The following is a 16,919-nucleotide window of genomic DNA, read 5'->3' as shown; positions in this document are numbered from 1 at the left end:
AAAGAAAGGGAAAGTGAGAAAGCACCCCCAGGGGAGATGGCCACGCCACGCCTGCTTCTCAGGATTTTGGATGTGTGCACATGTGCCTGGTGTTTTTTTTGTTTTGTTTTGTTTTTTAAATATAACTATTTAATTCCACTTGTTATTTTTTAATTGACCAGAGACACACACAGAGATTATTTAATTCATTTGTTATTTTTTAACTGACCAGAGACACACACAGAGAGAGAGAGAGAGAAAAGGAAAGCAAGAAAGCACGTCACCAGGTTTGGGACTCAAACCATGGTCTGCCATGTGGGATTCCGGTGCCTCTAACCACGAAGCCACCGGCCAGCCCACACCTGGTGTGTTTTTCAAGCTGCCAGGTCCAGGACTTGATCATACTGCCGGCCCCATGAGATGTGGCCTCACCCACAGGCACCAGCTGGCCCCTCGTGAGGTGTCATTTGCAGAGAACGTGTATCAGCGCTCCGCACACCTTACTGATTGCTAGAAATGCCAAGCACGCTTTCTGAACGAGAACTCAGGTACTCTAATTCAGCAACTTTGGAGCAAGCGCCTCTGAATCTGTGCTGTAAAGAAAAACCTTCTGGGGGCGGCGAGGAGGGCAGAAAAGCCGCAGCGTCGGGCCGCAGGGCAGCGGGCTAAGGGCGAGAAGCCGGCCGCCGCCCCAACGCCGCTGAGCGCCTGCGGGCTGCGAGGTCCCCAGCCTCTCCTTCCCGCCCTGGAAACTGACAGCGGAGACGCTCAGCATGAAGCCCGCGGACGTGGAGCAGCAGCGGATGAACTGCGTAGGCCTCGCTCCCTGAAACGATGCTGGGAAGGCACGTTGTAAGACTCCAGCGTGGCTCTGGCGCTGGTGCCGAGTTCAGAGTTCAATGCCGCAGACGCATTAGGGTGTGTAAACACCACCAAGGGCTGAAGAACGGAGGGAAGCAGGGGAGGGCGGACACTCCAAGGAGGCTCTTAAGGTATGACTGGACCCCAACTACAGATTATAAGGGGACATTGTTTGGCGAATCTCTCAAGTTAAAGGTTGCCCCTACAACAGATCATATAGATACAGAGAAATCGAAAGCCAGAGCACAGATTAAGGTTTTGGAAGAAGTTCTCCTGAGGATGAACCTCATGATCACGGAGTTTCAAGCCTGAGTGTGAAAGTGAGAGGGACGCCTTCTAGCTATCACCTGCCTGCGGTTCGCCTTGAGAATGGGTGGGGTGCTGATCAGAACGAATGACGCCACTCTCCTAGAGGCTGACGAGGCCTGCATGTTACGTTAAGTGAGTACACATCACGAGACAGCACAGTTGCGGACTGAATGCATGCTCCACCTTCTCTCTTCACGGCACCTAAAGAAATACCCCAGTGTTTACCAATCGAAGCAGCAGTTTGTGAGAATCTACTATTTGCAGAAAACATTGACCTAACCCTACAGACACTTGCAGGGAAATACTCCCGTAGAGAGAATGTGATACAACACAAGCACTCTGCAGTCTGACTGGATGCCCTGGCTGTTTGTAAGGGGGTATTTTTATTATGGGAATTAAATGCCTTATGTGCAGATTTTCTGTAGCTGACAGCGGAGACGCTCAGCATGAAGCCCGCGGACGTGGAGCAGCAGCGGATGAACTGCGTAGGCCTCGCTCCCTGAAACGATGCTGGGAAGGCACGTTGTAAGACTCCAGCGTGGCTCTGGCGCTGGTGCCGAGTTCAGAGTTCAATGCCGCAGACGCATTAGGGTGTGTAAACACCACCAAGGGCTGAAGAACGGAGGGAAGCAGGGGAGGGCGGACACTCCAAGGAGGCTCTTAAGGTATGACTGGACCCCAACTACAGATTATAAGGGGACATTGTTTGGCGAATCTCTCAAGTTAAAGGTTGCCCCTACAACAGATCATATAGATACAGAGAAATCGAAAGCCAGAGCACAGATTAAGGTTTTGGAAGAAGTTCTCCTGAGGATGAACCTCATGATCACGGAGTTTCAAGCCTGAGTGTGAAAGTGAGAGGGACGCCTTCTAGCTATCACCTGCCTGCGGTTCGCCTTGAGAATGGGTGGGGTGCTGATCAGAACGAATGACGCCACTCTCCTAGAGGCTGACGAGGCCTGCATGTTACGTTAAGTGAGTACACATCACGAGACAGCACAGTTGCGGACTGAATGCATGCTCCACCTTCTCTCTTCACGGCACCTAAAGAAATACCCCAGTGTTTACCAATCGAAGCAGCAGTTTGTGAGAATCTACTATTTGCAGAAAACATTGACCTAACCCTACAGACACTTGCAGGGAAATACTCCCGTAGAGAGAATGTGATACAACACAAGCACTCTGCAGTCTGACTGGATGCCCTGGCTGTTTGTAAGGGGGTATTTTTATTATGGGAATTAAATGCCTTATGTGCAGATTTTCTGTAGCCTTAAAGGAAAAAAATAAAATATTGTTGTAGACAGGTTCCATTTAACTGCTGTTTGCACTGTCCATCTTCAAATTCATATTCCAGGTTTGTATGTTCTCAAGTTAAATTTGGCTTTCTCAGTTGTCACAAAGCGATGTGTACCTGTGTCTTGTGGACAGAGGGCGTAGTCTGCATCCATTGTGGAAATACTGTTGTCTGCCACAAGGAGGCGAATGTGAGTCACTGAGTCCAGTGCCTGTGACTCTTGGGGATGTCCTGACTGTGTCCAGGGGCTTTCTGGTCCGGCTCTGCTGGGGTTTTGTTTGTTTGTTTTTTTTGTTTTTGTTTTTTTTGAGAGGTTTTCGCTATAGGGCGCGTGCGCTCGCCAGACAGACAGAGACATAGAGACAGAAAGCGAGAAATCACCCCCCAGGGGGGATGGTCACGCCACAATCCCTTCTCCTCCATTCTCCTCTCGGGATCCTGGGCACGCACGCACACGCGCCCGGCGTGAGATTCAAGCCACCGGGGCCGAGACACGAACTGCGGTTGACTACGTGGGAGTCCAGCGACATAGCCATTACGCTAACTGCTGGTTCCCTGTTTTTGTTTTTTGCAAGGTTTTTGCTCTAGGGCATGTGTGCTTGCCAGAGAGACAGAGACAGAGAGACAGAAAGTGAGAAATCACCAACCAGGGGGGATGGCCACGCCGCAATCACTTCTCCTCCATTCTCCTCTTGGGATCTTGGGCTCCCACGCATGTGCGCCCCAGCATGAGTTTAAGCCACCTGGTCCAGGACTCGAACCGTGGTTGGCTACATGGGAGTTCAGTGACATAGCCATTACGCCAGCCGCTGGTCCTGGGCTCTGCTGTTTCTTCGCACTTCTAGAGTGGGGCCTTGCTAACTGTGAAACGAATCTCATGGCTTAATGATCTTTACCCACAAGATTTTGAAAAAGGTTTTAAGTATATTTTTTCCTTAATTTTAAATGGCTTTGAACGTTTTAGATACAGCACCCAGAAAAACTGTTTTGGAGAACTTAAGCTGTTATGCACATGGAGCCCCCGACAGTCTCCCACACTGACAGGTGGGACGGCAGCACTCGCCTCTCTCCGTCTTCCGGTGCTCTTCCTTAGGTGCAGTTCTCCTTTTTCTGACACTTCCCATTCTCATCTTCCGTGCTCATGTTTTCAACCTTAGGGGGATCTACTAAAGTGTAATTAACTTGCACAGGGCCACGGGGGCACAGAGTACCCCGAAGTATGTTTCAGATCCACTTGGTTATTTTGATGATGACCCTGGAAACATTTTATATTATTTTCTGCCTTCCTAACTGGGGAGGAAGGTTTTCATGAAGAGGAAAGTGATTGTAAAACACTAAGTAAAGTAGTATTTGAAAGGGATTTTTTTTTTTTTTTTGGAGAGGTTTTTGCTATAGGTCACATACGCACACCAGAAAGAGAGAGACAGAAAGACAGAAAGTGAGAAATCACCCCCCAGAGGGGATGGCCATGCCGCAATCCCTTCTCCTCCATTCTCTTGGTCACACATGCCCTGTGTTAAGTTTAAGCTACCGAGTCCGGGACTTGAACTGAGGTCAACTACGTGGGAGTCCAGAGACATAGCCATTACGCCAACTGCTGGTCCCTTGAAATGGATTTTTGAAAAACATATAAAAGGCAGAGGAGAGAATTACCCTTTTTGTTCCGGTTTGAAATAACTGTAGTACATATTTCTACTTGTTGGTAAAGCATTAAGTAAAAATATTTCACTGAAAGCATTAGCAAAGCACTTCAAGTATTTGCCGGAGTGTATGTTTTAGTAAAGCAAACACATCCGGGTACTTCTCATTGCTCGCAGCTCAATGCACTGTTGTGAGCCAAACAGGCAGGGGGCATTTTACGGCTAAATTCGGTCACACTCTTGGTCTTCACCTCTGCCATCCCCTCCAGGGTATAGGAATCGGGATTTTGGGGGTATCAGAAAACACATGGTGTGTTCACCGTATAGCAAATGTGCTGTATTTATGTCAGCACAGGAGGCTGTGTGCACGCTCTGCTCAGCTTTGTTTCATTTGCCGTGCAGATTTGAACGGAACAGACTCTTTATTCAGGCACATTATAAGAAATGAAAAACTTGTAAGAATACTCATTAGCTGGAGCTTCTGGACAGCATCACACTGTGTATGTATGTATGTATGCATGTATATGTGTGTATGTGATTTTTTTGGTACATCTGGTTTTTTTAAGTTGCTCGTTTCAATTTCGTGGTTCCTAAGTACTTTCACAGCGCTTATTTTGAGCATCCATTGTTAAAAGTTGTAAGGAATTTAAAAGATGGACTTTTTTAAAAGATGGACTTTTTTTTTTTTTTTTTTAATTAAGGAGAGTAGGAGGTGGGTAGGATGAGTGTGCCCTGAAAACTTGTTAGTTTATTCCTAAGGAAAATACTAAGAAAATGTGTATTTGCCCCTTGTTAAAAATAACACATACCACTTTATATTTATTTGTTCCAGGTGTCTTTTGTAAGAGAAGAATAAACAATAAGGAACTAAAAAAAAAAAAAGAAAAAGAAAAGAAAAGAAAAACCTTCCTGGGGACCAGCAGATGGTGTGGTGATTAAGGCACTGTATACTCCCACATGGTCGACCATGGTTCGAGTCCTGAACCTGGTGGCTTGCTTTCTTGCTTTTCCTCTCTCTCTATTTTTCTCTGGTCAAATTAAAATAAGTGAATTAATAAATAAAATTAAATTAAATATTTCTTTAAGAAAAAAACCTTCCCAGCTAATTCTGATGATCTGTAAGTTTGGTAAAATACATTTAAAAATTAATTAATTTAATTTATTATCATGTTTTAATTTGCTACATAGCACCTGTATTCACCAGAGACAGAGAAAGAGAAAGAGGGAAATTGAGAAAGCAAGCCACTGGTCCAGGACTCGAACCACAGTTGAGCATGTGAGAGTCCAGCACCTCAACCATCATACCACCTGCTGGCCCTGTTCAATACAATTTTACATTCAAATACTAGACTGGATGTTCTTCATAGTACCCCTCGCACCTAGCAGCCCTTGGCACAGAGTAGGCAATATTAACTAACTGAATAAAAAGTGTTGGTTGCTGATAAAACTGCAAACGTAGGGCCAGCAGGTGGCATAGTGGTTAAGGCTCTAGACTCCCACATGGTTAACTGTGGTTCAAGTCCCAGATCAGCAGCTTGAAATTCACACCGAGCACATGTGCATGCATACCCAAAATCCTGAGAGGAGAATGGAGAAGGGGTCGTGGTGAGTGTGGTCATCCCCTATGGGGATGACCTCTCACTTTCTGTCTCTCAGTCTCTCTCTCTTTCCAGAGACTGCACACGCCCTACAGCAAAAATCTCTGAAAGAAAAACAAAATTGCAGACCTATTTCAAGGCCACTCATTCTACTCACTGTTTTCAGAGCTTCGTGAAGTTCGTTTAGGACATAAATCAAAAATTCCTGAGCATCCTGTTGTGTCTTTTTCATAAATTCCGGGTAGAGGTTGCCAAGAGCCGACCGAAATATTTCTGGGGAGACGCAGTCGGAGTCTCCAAGCCACATGTCTGTCATCAGGTAGGCAAAAGCAGTGGCAACCTCACTGCAGTCCCTTGGGAAAAGGAAGGGGCGTGTTTCGGGCTGAGTTAATGAAAGGAAGGCCCCTAGTCACTAGGGAGCGGGGGTCCAAAAATGGAGCTTCATTTCTAAATGGCTGGGCTTCCTGCTTGACTCACCCCCATCCGATAGCCGGCGAGGTACGGCCTAGCCTCTACTGACCCTGTCAGCCCTTAGCGGGCCTTCCAGGGGCCTCCTTCCCTTAACTCCACTTCCGGGAAGCTGGGGGCAGGGGTGAGCTGCAGGACGCACAGACGCTCTTACTTTTGCAGAGCGGTCATGTATTTCCCGGACAGGAAGTACTCCACCAGCGGCGAGATGCTGCAGAGACACTGCAAGATGGCGTTCATGTAGCAGGTGTTGCCCAGGTTGCGCAGGCCGGTCACACCCTCGATGTGGGACTGGTTCTCATCAGCCTCACTGAGTGCAGGGGTGTCCTTGTGATCCGTGCACTCTGCACTGTGTCGGTATACAAGGAAAGGAAGAAAGCATTTTTTTTTAAAAAAAAAGAATTATTTTTTATTTAACTTTACTTATTTATTTTTAATTTGACCAGAGAGGGAGAGAGAGAAATAAAATGAGAAAGCAAGCCACTAGGTCCGGGACTCGAACCATGGTTGGCCATGTGGGAGTCCACCACCTTTAACTACCATGCTACCTGCAGGACCCCAGGAAGAAAGCATTTTAAGGGGACAAAATAAATACAACGACAGTAAATCCTCTTAACCTCAAAAAATAAAGAAATAATTTTTTCTCCTTTTTTTTTTTCTAGGTTTCTGCCATAGGGCCTGTGAACTGGCTGGAAAGAGACGGAAGGAGACGGTGAGAGAGAAAGAGAAATCAACCCCACAGGGGATGGCCAAGCCACAATCCCTCCTCCTCCATTATCCTCTTTGGATTTTGGACATACACACACACACATATGCGTTGGTGTGATTTTTCAAGCTGCCGGGTTTGGGACTCGAACAGGGGTTGGCCATGTTGTAGTCCAGTGCCTTAACCACCATGGCACATGCTGGTCCCTGAGATCTTTTTTTCTTTTTTTGGAGAGGTTTTTGCTATAGGGCATGTGCACTCGCCAGACAGAGACAGAGAGATAGAAAGTGAGATATCTCCCCCCAGAGGGGATGGCCACGCCGCAATCCCTTCTCCTCCATTCTCCTCTCGGGATCTTGGGCATGCACGCACACGTGCCCGGCGTGAGTTTAAGCCACCGGGTCCGGGACTCGAACCTATGTGGGAGTCCAGCGACATAGCCATTACGCTAACTGCTGGTCCCTTTTTTCCTTTTTTAAAAAAAGAATTCTTTATTTATTAAGGGCACATGGCCAACCATGGTTCAAGTCCTGGACCTGACAGCTTGCTTTTTCACTTTTTCTCTCTCTCACTCTGTCCCTCTCTGGTCAAGTTAAAATAAATAAAGTTAAATTAAATCATTATTTTTTTAAAAAGGAGAATTATTGTGGCTGGCAGGTATGTGGCTGGCATGGTAACTAAAGGCATTGGACTCCCACATGGCCAATCATGGTTCAAGTCTTGGACCTGGTGGCTTCCTTTCTCACTTTCCCTCTCTCTCTCTCTCTCTCTGGTCAAATTAGGAAATAATAATAAAGTATTATTATTAGAAAATAATAATGAATAAAGTATTATTATTAGAAAATAATAATAAAGTATTATTTTCTAATTTGGCCAGAGAGAGAGGGAAAGTGAGAAAGCATGTCACCAGGTCCAGGACTCAAACTCAAAAAGGTGGTCATGCGGGACTCCAATACCTTAACCACCATGCCATTTTGCTGGCCCCTGGCGATCTTTATTTTGTTAAATTTTTTTTGACATTTTTGTTTTGCTTTTTATTCATGATAGAAAGTGCATGTGGGGGACGCAGGGAGCATGGTGGTTAGGGGCACTGGACTCCCATATGGCTGTCTGCAGTTCAAGCTCTGGACCTGGCGGCTTGCTGTCTCACTTTCTCTCTCTCTCTCTGGTCAAATTAAAATGAATAAATAAATAAATAAAGTTAATAAGACCAAAGGAAGAGAAGTGAATATATATGTATCTTTCAGAGTCCTAGAATTGCTTGGCTAAAAACACAAGCTTTCCTACTGAGTAAGTTTTTCCTTTTTTGCAGGGCAAGTATTTATTAGTAGTAGTAATACTAATAATAGAACATTGTTGGGAGCAGCAGATGGCATAATGTTTATGTCTCTGGATTCCCACATAGTCGACCACGGTGTGAGTCCCGACCCAGCAGCTTAAGACTGACGGGGGGGCGTTGTGCTTATGTGCCCAAAATCCAAAGAGGAGAATGAAAGAGAAGGGATTGTGGCATGACCTCCCACGGGGGGGTGGGGGGGATGATTTCTCACTTTCTGTTTCTCTCTCTCTGTTTCTCTGGCAAGCACAGGCACCCTATAGCAAAAATATCTCTCTCTAAAAAAAAAGAAAATTGTTAATAACAATTATTGCCATATATTGGGGTCACCAGATGGCACAGTGGCTACATCACTGAATTCCCATGTGGTCTAGTGCAGTTCGAGTCGCAGACCTGGTGGCTTGAAACTCACGCCAGGTGCATGTGCACGTGTGCCCAAGATCCTGGGAGGAGAATGGAGGAGAAGGGATTGCAGCGTGGCCATCCCCGAGGGAGTGACTTTTTTTTTTTCTTTTTCATTGTTTTAAAGAATTTATTTTTATGCCTATTATACCATGCATTTTAAACACCAACATATAACTCCCTGATGGCTGCCGCCAGATGGAAAGGAAACCAGGGGGTGATTTCTCACCCTCTCTTTCTCTAGTAAGTGCATGCATCCTATAGCAAAAATCTAAAGGGGAAAAAACAACTTTTTGTGACTGATCTAGGATGTCCTTAACAGCAGTAAACGGTAGAATTAGAGTTTCGTACAAACTGGCCAGAGAGAACCTGCGAGTTCCCAGGGAGGCCTCCTCTCCCCGTGCAGTTTCCTTTTGTAAGTGCTATTTGCTGTCTTCCCTTCCCTTTGGGGGTCCCTCATGGGTCACACCTGGTGGAACCCTTCCCAGCCTGGCAGGTATCCTCGACTCCTCCCGGCATCACTCTCCCCCCGACTGAGCCCCTCTAGAAAGCTCTAGGAGACAGAGGCTCACAGGACGTAGTAGGCCCCGAAGTCATCCGGAGGGAAAGATGGCCGGGAAGTCATTGCGATGGACCCTCGTCGGACTTCACTTCCTCTCAGGAGCTACATCTGATGCTTCTCATCGCTCCAAGCCTGTGGCTCCGGCTGGTTACAGGCTCCTCCCACCTTCACCACTGCGAACTGGCTTTGCCTGAGTCAGCGCCATTCCCACTCGGATTTTTCCAAACATCATAATCCCTCCCATTCATCCTCAGGATTCTAGAGTGTTGCCATGAGGACACTGCTGCCTGGCTGATGGAAGTGCTTCAGAGGCTAGAGCTCAGCGTGAACCGCACACAGCACAGCTCTTCCTCCACCGCCCAGACTGCTTGTGCATCTGTCTCTTACACACGCACGCACACATCTGCCGTACGCGGTGCACAACAGGTTAACCTCCACGGAGTTAGCGGGGCTATGGCGACCCTGCCTGTGCCTGGCACTGGAAGGACCGCCCCACTCCTAGGAGCCCCGAGGGTATGATTTTTACCCTGGGGAGGAAGAGAGCTGGATCTTACTGCTCCCCAGATGCTCTGCATTGGGATGGAGCAGAGTATTCCTCTTCACGGTCCACTCATGCATGGGCAGGGGGACGGGGTGCAGAGACGCACACAGTACTGGTTCCACACGGGGTTTCTTAGAGATCTTATTAGCTCAAAAGTAGCAGAACACACATGATCTTCTGAGCTCTCATAGTCTTCACAGAAAACTGTGCTTAAGGAAGCACCTCGGGGGGCCAGCAGGTGGCGTGGTGATTGGCTACCTCACTGGACCCACACAGCTGACGTGATTTGAATCCTAGACCTGGTGGTTTGCTTTCTCACTTTCCCTCTTTCTCTCTCTCTGTCTCTCTCTGGTGAGCACACATGCACAGTATTGAATTAAAAAATAACGTTAATAACAAATAAGATATATAATTTTAAAAAAAAAGAGAAAGAAAAGAAAGCACCTTAGTAGAAAGAGAGCCTTTTGTCAGTGAGCTCTGCCAAGTCCTCAGTGTCTCCTAATCCTTACTACGTTGTTTGGGGCTGGCCCTGTAGCACAGAGGTTAAGAGAGCTGGCTCCCACATGGCTGACTATGCATTTTGAATCTTGGTCCCAGTGACTCAAAAAACACACTGGGCTTGTGCGCACATGTGCCCCAAATGCCAACAGGATGGCGAAATGGAGAAGGGATCGCGGTGTGACCATGCCCCATTGTGGGGAGCTCGCACTCTCTCTGCTTTCTCTTTGGCAAGTGAATGTGTCCTCCGGTAATTAAAGCAATTTTTATTTTGTTTGATTCCGGTAGGTAAAAAATGTAATTATCTGCCTTATAGCGATCTTATACCCAGGAACCAATCCAACCTTACTTAACTCCAAATTCTTTTAAAGTACTATTTATTTAATTTTATTTAACATTGTCATTCTTTTTGAATTTGACCAAAAAGATAGGGAAAGTGAGAAAGCAAGCCACCAGGTCTGGGACTTGAACTGTGGTTGGCCATGTGGGGTCCACCATACCATCTGCTTGCTGTTAACTCTAAATTTTATATAGGTCTTTTTTGTTTGTTTGTTTTTTGAGAGGTTTTTGCTATAGGGCATGTGTGCTCACCAGAGAGACAGAAAGCGAGAAATCACCCCCCAGGGGGGATGGCCATGCCACAATTCCTTCTCCTCCATTCTCCTCTCGGGATCTTGGGCACACACGCACATGCACCCGGTGTGAGTTTTTTAAGCCACCGAGTCTGGGACTTGAACCGCGGTTGACTCCATGGGAGTCCAGTGACATAGCCATTATGCCAACTGCTGGTCCCAGGTCTTTGGGTTTTTTTACAAACATATTTAAGTTATCTGAAAAACAAACAAAAAATATATTTCCCCTTTCCAGTATCTATATCCTTTATTTTATACTTTTCTTGACTAGTTAGGCCCTTCGGTAAAATGCTGAATGGAAGTGTCGACAGTGGGTAATTGTCACCGTGATGTTTGCAGGATAGTTTTTTGAGTTATAATCATGAATAGTGCATGTGATAAATTTTTTCTGTATTTATTGAAGCAAATATGAGATTTTTCTTCTTTATTCTGTTGTGATTGAGTTTTCTTCTTTTCTTTCCTGTTTTTATTTTTTCCTTTTTTTTTTTTTTTGTAATTTGCTATAAGGCACATGCACTCCATGCACTCACTAGAGAGAGACAAAGAGAGAACATGACAAAGCACTCCCCAGGAGGGCCGATCACTCTTCAGTCTCTTCTCTTCCATTATCCTCTTAGTGTTCCGGGCAGACATACACATGTGAGGACGTGTCTCTCCAGCCAGCGGGTCCAGGACTCCAACTGTGCAGTCAGTCATGTGGGATCTGGCCACCATAACCACACCATTGGCTGACCCTGTTGTGGTTAATTACGGATGATATTCACATATTAAACTAATATTCTATCACATCTTATGGTGTAGTATCATTTTCATGAATTGTTGGATTCTATTTGTTAATTACTTTGTCCGAGATTTTTAGAGCCATTGCAGTACATTGAGCTCCATGGAGATAGCGCCGGGGCAAGTGAGAGCCGGACGGGCACCAGGCAACTCTGTGCCTCGCAGAGGAAAGATAACTAAACAAGGGCAAAGGAGACCCTACGAAGCCGAGAGGCAAAATCATCGTATGCATTCTTTGTGCGAACTTGCAGGGAGGAGCACAAGAAGAAGCACCCAGATGCTTCAGTCAACTTCTCAGAGTTTTCTAAGAAGTGCTCAGAGAGGGGGAAGACCATGTCTGCTAAAGAGGAAGGAAAGTGTGAAGATATGGCAAAGGCGGACAAGGCCCATTATGAAAGAGAAATGAAAACCTATATCCCTCCTGAAGGGGAAACAAAAAAGTTCAAGGATCCCAGTGCACCCAAGAGGCCTCCTTCGGCCTTTTTTTTGTTCTGTTCTGAATATCACCCAAAAATCAAAGGAGGACATCCTGGCCTATCCATTGGTGATGCTGCAAAGAAATTGGGAGAGATGTGGAATAACGCTGCTGCATAAGGTGATAAACAGCCTTATGAAAAGAAGGCTGATAAACTGAAGGAAAAATATAAAAAGAATATTGCTGCATACTGAGCTAAAGGAAAGCCTGATGCAGCAAAAAAGGGAGTTGTCAAGATCAAAAAGAGCAAGAAAAAGGAGGAGGAGGAGGAAGACGAGGAAGATGAAGAGGATGAAGATGATGACAAGTTGGTTATAGTGCAGTTTTTTCCCTTTGTCTAAAAAAAGCATTTAATCCCCCTGTACACAACTCACTTCTTTTAAAGAAAAAAATTGAAATGTAAGATTTGTTTTTAAACTATACAGTGCCTTTTTTTTTGTTAACACACTACCGAATGTGTTTTTTTTTTTTTTCAACTTTTCTATATAGAATCTGTTTTTTATTTTGGGGAAAAATGGAAGAACTTGGGATCATAGTCTCCATTCAGAGAAAGTTTTACTGCTTGATTAATCTCTTATTCAGCCATTAAAAAAAATAAAAAACAAACAAACAAACAAAACCCTGGCTTTTGACAGAAAGGGGAATAATATAAAAGATTTACTGCTGAGTGAAGCAAGCCAGGCTATGAAGGAGAGACATTGTATGTCCCCACTTAATATATACCGAATGTGTCTTTCGATAGCCCTGTCCTGGTGGTATTTTCAATAGCCACTAATCTTGCCTGATTCAGTAAGGGGATTGTAAATTGGCATGGAAATTTAAAGCAGGTTCTTGTTGGTGCGCACTACAAATTAGTTATATATGGGGATGGTAGTTTTTTCATCTTCAGTTGTCTCTGATGCAGCTTATATGAAATAATTGTTGTTCTGTTAACTGAATGCCACTCTGTAATTGCAAAAAAAAAAAAAGTTGCAGCTGTTTTGTTGACATTCTGAATGCTTCTAAGTAAAAACAATTTTTTATTAGTTAAAAAAAATTTTAAATCTATGTTCATGAGTAAGGTGATTTATGTATTAGTGTGCTGTGCCGTGTAACCAGTCACTACAAATTTAAAGCCTTACATAGTTTAGCTGGGATCTCATGTTATCTTTATGTCTCTCAAGGCTCCTTTAAACTGAAACAGTTCTCCATATTTCCTTGGCATTCGTGAACTTGGCACTTTTGAAGATTACTGTTTAGTTATTTTAAAGAACAGCCCCTCAATTAGGGTTTGTATGATGTTTCCTCAGGAAGCGATTCACAGTATGCACTTTTAGTAAGACTATTCCTGAAGCAACGCCGTGTCCTTACTGCATTGTATCGAGTAGTACACAACTGATCTATCTCAACTCTGGTGATATTAACAACTATGATGATGTTAACAACTATGATAACTTGATTCAAAACAAACAAACAAAAAAACCTAACTAGGATAACTTGAGTAAAGTGGAGTCTGTCAGATTTCTCCCGTCGGTTGCTTTTGCAATTAAGTATGTTGCACTTATTACAAAAGGAACACACTGAACGATGTAAATGGTGTTTCTCATTTCTCTCTCTCTCTCTCTCTCTCTCTCTCCACCCTCCAGGGGAGGTGGCCACTCTACAATCCCTTCTCCTTCATTCTCCTTTCAGGACCTTGGGCACACATGCACATGCGTCTGGCATTGAGTTTAAGCCACCAGGTCTGGGACTTGAACTGTGGTTAACTACATGGGAGTACAGTGGCATAGACATTAAGCTAACAGCTGATCCCAATAGTTTTAGTGTTAATTGATGTTTCCTGGCTGGATTCATTATCACTCTGGTATTTGCCAACGGTGATTTAAAAAATTTTTGTTTTGTTTTAGTTTGCTATAGGGCACGTGTACTTACCGGAGAAAGAAGGGAAGGGAGAAGTCAACCTTCCGGGGGAATGGCCACGCTGCAATCTCTTCTCTTCCAACCTGCTCTCCAGATTTTGGGCTTCCATGCACATGCACCTGGCGTAAAGGATCAAGCGACAGGGCTCAGGACTCACACTGTGCTGTTGGCCACGTGGGATCCGGCCCCCTTAACTGCCCCGCCACCTGTTGACCCCAATGGTGAGTTTCTAATGCTACTATTACAACTACATTCACCTGCTGGTACTCTATTGCAGAGAGACGTTTTCTCCTTTCCACACTTAGTCATTCTTTTCTAAGTACATACTCATGAATTCCTATTTTATTCAATGGATTAAATCTGTTATTATTGTCGTTTATTTTTTTTTTTAATTTTTTTGAGTATTTTTTCTTTTTCTTTTTTTTTGGAGAGGTTTTTGCTATAGTGCACGTGCGTTCGCCAGACAGAGAGAGAGAGAAAGAAAGCGAGAAATCACCCCCCAGGGGGGATGGCCACGCTGCAATCCCTTCTCCTCCATTCTCCTCTTGGGATCTTGGGCACGCACACACACGCGCCCGGTGTGAGTTTAAGCCACTGGGTCTGGGACTCGAACCACAGTCAACTACGTGGGAGTCCAGCGACATAGCCATTATGCTAACTGCTGGTCCCAACATTTGTAAATTTTTACTGTGTGCCTATCACATTCATGGGCCACGGAAGGTGCTAGGGGCTACCTACCCAACGAAAAGTCTTGAGTCCTTTCCCTCTGCAGTATGTAGTCTGGTGGGGAACACAGATAGATACAGTGAGGAATGTAGCCCCACTTGGGAGGAAGAGGGGGCCATTTTTATATTCTTTATACTTTAAAATCTTTTCCTACATTGATATATTTAAGATGCAATTATTTAAAAAACAGCAGCACACATTTATAAACAGTTTGAAAAGGGAACATTTGCAGAAGTGAATTCCACTTTTTCTTTTTGGAAAATTCTGCCAGAGTACATGCACTTGCTGGGGGGACCAGGGAGAGACAGAGAGAGAAGAAAGACCCCCGGGGGGGTGGTCATGCTGCAATCCTTTTTTCTCTCTCCCTTTCTCTACCTCCTTTCAAGATATTGGGCACAAGTGCCCAGTGTGTTTTTCAATTTGCTAAGTCTGGGGCTTGAACCGCACTACCGGCCATGTGGGATTCAGCTGCCTTAACCACCAGATCTTGGGCTGGCCTGGGAATTCCACACTTAAGAATTAATCTGGTAGAAGAGTTTTAGTATCCTCAGTAGGATGAGGTTGAGAAGAAAATTAGCGACTAAGCAAACAGCTTTCAGTACATACAGCAGTAACAACAAACTGCAATAATCTACAGACACTTCTTTGGGATGACAAGTATGGTTTATAGGTATACTGTCACTTTCCAGAATTATCCAAAAAAGCTAAATGGAATAGATCTGTGGGCAGGAAATGGCACAGAAACATCAATGGTCATTACGATTGAGAGTCCAAACAGCATGGGACTTAAGGGCAGAGCTACATTTCAATTCCAATGTTGCTACTTGCTCATTGTAAGGATCTTAGAAAAGTTGCTTTACCTCTCTAGCACCTTGATTTTTCTAATCTGCAAAACAGAATGATGAAATAATCTTATTTCTTAAGACTGTTGTAGGGATTAAGTAGGTTATTTTATAGAGGACTTGGAGCAATGCCTGGCAACATCAGGCACTTAAGTATTAGCTATTATCACCTTGTAAAGACTAATTACAATAAGATGAAACATGAAATAACCCATAACCCTCTTTTCTGACATAACAAGAAACACACATAAACATATATATTTTTAAAGAATTATTTTATTTATTGGGGCCAGCAGGTGGCGTGGTGGTCAAGGGCACTAGACTCCCACATGGCTGACCTTGGTTCAAGTCCCAGACCGGGCGGCTTGCTTTCTCACTTTCCCTCTCTCTCTCTCTCTCTCTTTGTCCCTCTCTGGTCAAATTTAAATAATAATAAATACATATATACATAAAGTTCAATAAAAATAATTATTTAAAATAAAGAATTATTTACTTATTTTAACTTGACCAGAGAGGAGAGAGAGAAAGTGAGAAAGCAAGCTGCCACGTCTGGGACTCGAACCACGGTCAGCCACGAGGGAGTCCAGCATCCTTAACCACCATGCCACCTGCTGGCCCCATAAGAAACATAGTTTTTGTTTTATTTTTAACAGAATTTTAAGAATTTTTAATTTTTTCATTCATTTATTTTAATTTGACCAGAGACTCAGGGGCGGGGGGGAGTGAGAAAGCAAGTTGCCAGGTTCAGGACTCGAACCATGATCGCCATGTGGGAGCGTCCAGTGCCTTACACACCACATCACCTGCTGGTCCCAAGAAACATAGTTTGTAAAAACATGTAGTAGGACACCAATCAATTTAAACACTGTATGGGATCAAAAAGCTTGGATGATTTTTTTTTTTTTTGAGAGTTTTTCGCTATAGGGTGTGTGCTCTCACCAGACAGAAAGCGAGAAATCACCCCCAGGGGGGATGGCCACACCACAATCCCTTCTCCTCCATTCTCCTCTCGGGATCTTGGGCACGCAAGCAAACGCGCCCAGCATGAGTTTTAAGCCACCGGGTCCGGGACGTGAACCGTGGTCGACTACGTGGGAGTCCAGCGACATAGCCATTATGCTAACTGCTGGTCCCAAAAAACTTGGATGTATTTTTTAAAAAATTTCATTTTAAAAAAGAGATAAACTGAAAATGTCAGATAATGTCTCAGAATAATTAAACTCAACAAATATCTTTAAACAAGAATAAATTTATTTAATTTCTTTTAAAGATTTAATGATATACAAAATGTATATAGTATAATATCTTTAAGTAATACACTTTTTCTTTCTTCCCTCATCAATATTAAACACTATTTAAACAGCTTATCTC

General features: G+C 44.3%; 1 protein-coding gene and 1 pseudogene across 2 annotated transcripts in view; one reads left to right on the top strand and one right to left on the bottom strand.

The window, feature by feature from the left end:
• The window catches only part of USP50 (ubiquitin specific peptidase 50), a 44,492-nt gene extending 35,112 nt beyond the window's left edge, over positions 1–9,380 (bottom strand). For both annotated transcript variants that reach the window (XM_006168760.1, XM_014584259.1), the window contains exons 1-3: positions 9,166–9,380; positions 6,304–6,498; positions 5,839–6,034 (exon numbers count right to left, since the gene is read on the bottom strand). In XM_006168760.1, coding sequence (XP_006168822.1) covers positions 5,839–6,034; positions 6,304–6,498; positions 9,166–9,218 — 444 coding nt within the window. In that variant the 5' untranslated portion in view covers positions 9,219–9,380. The remainder of the gene's footprint in view (positions 1–5,838; positions 6,035–6,303; positions 6,499–9,165) is intronic.
• Positions 496–1,652, top strand: LOC102481691 (TIP41-like protein; annotated as a pseudogene).
• Positions 9,381–16,919: the final 7,539 nt, after the last annotated feature.

The sequence above is a fragment of the Tupaia chinensis genome, unplaced genomic scaffold (genome assembly GCF_000334495.1).
Source record: "Tupaia chinensis unplaced genomic scaffold, TupChi_1.0 Scaffold146140_1, whole genome shotgun sequence".
NCBI classification, from domain to species: Eukaryota; Metazoa; Chordata; class Mammalia; order Scandentia; family Tupaiidae; genus Tupaia; species Tupaia belangeri.
This window is presented reverse-complemented; position numbering and strand designations above follow the sequence as displayed.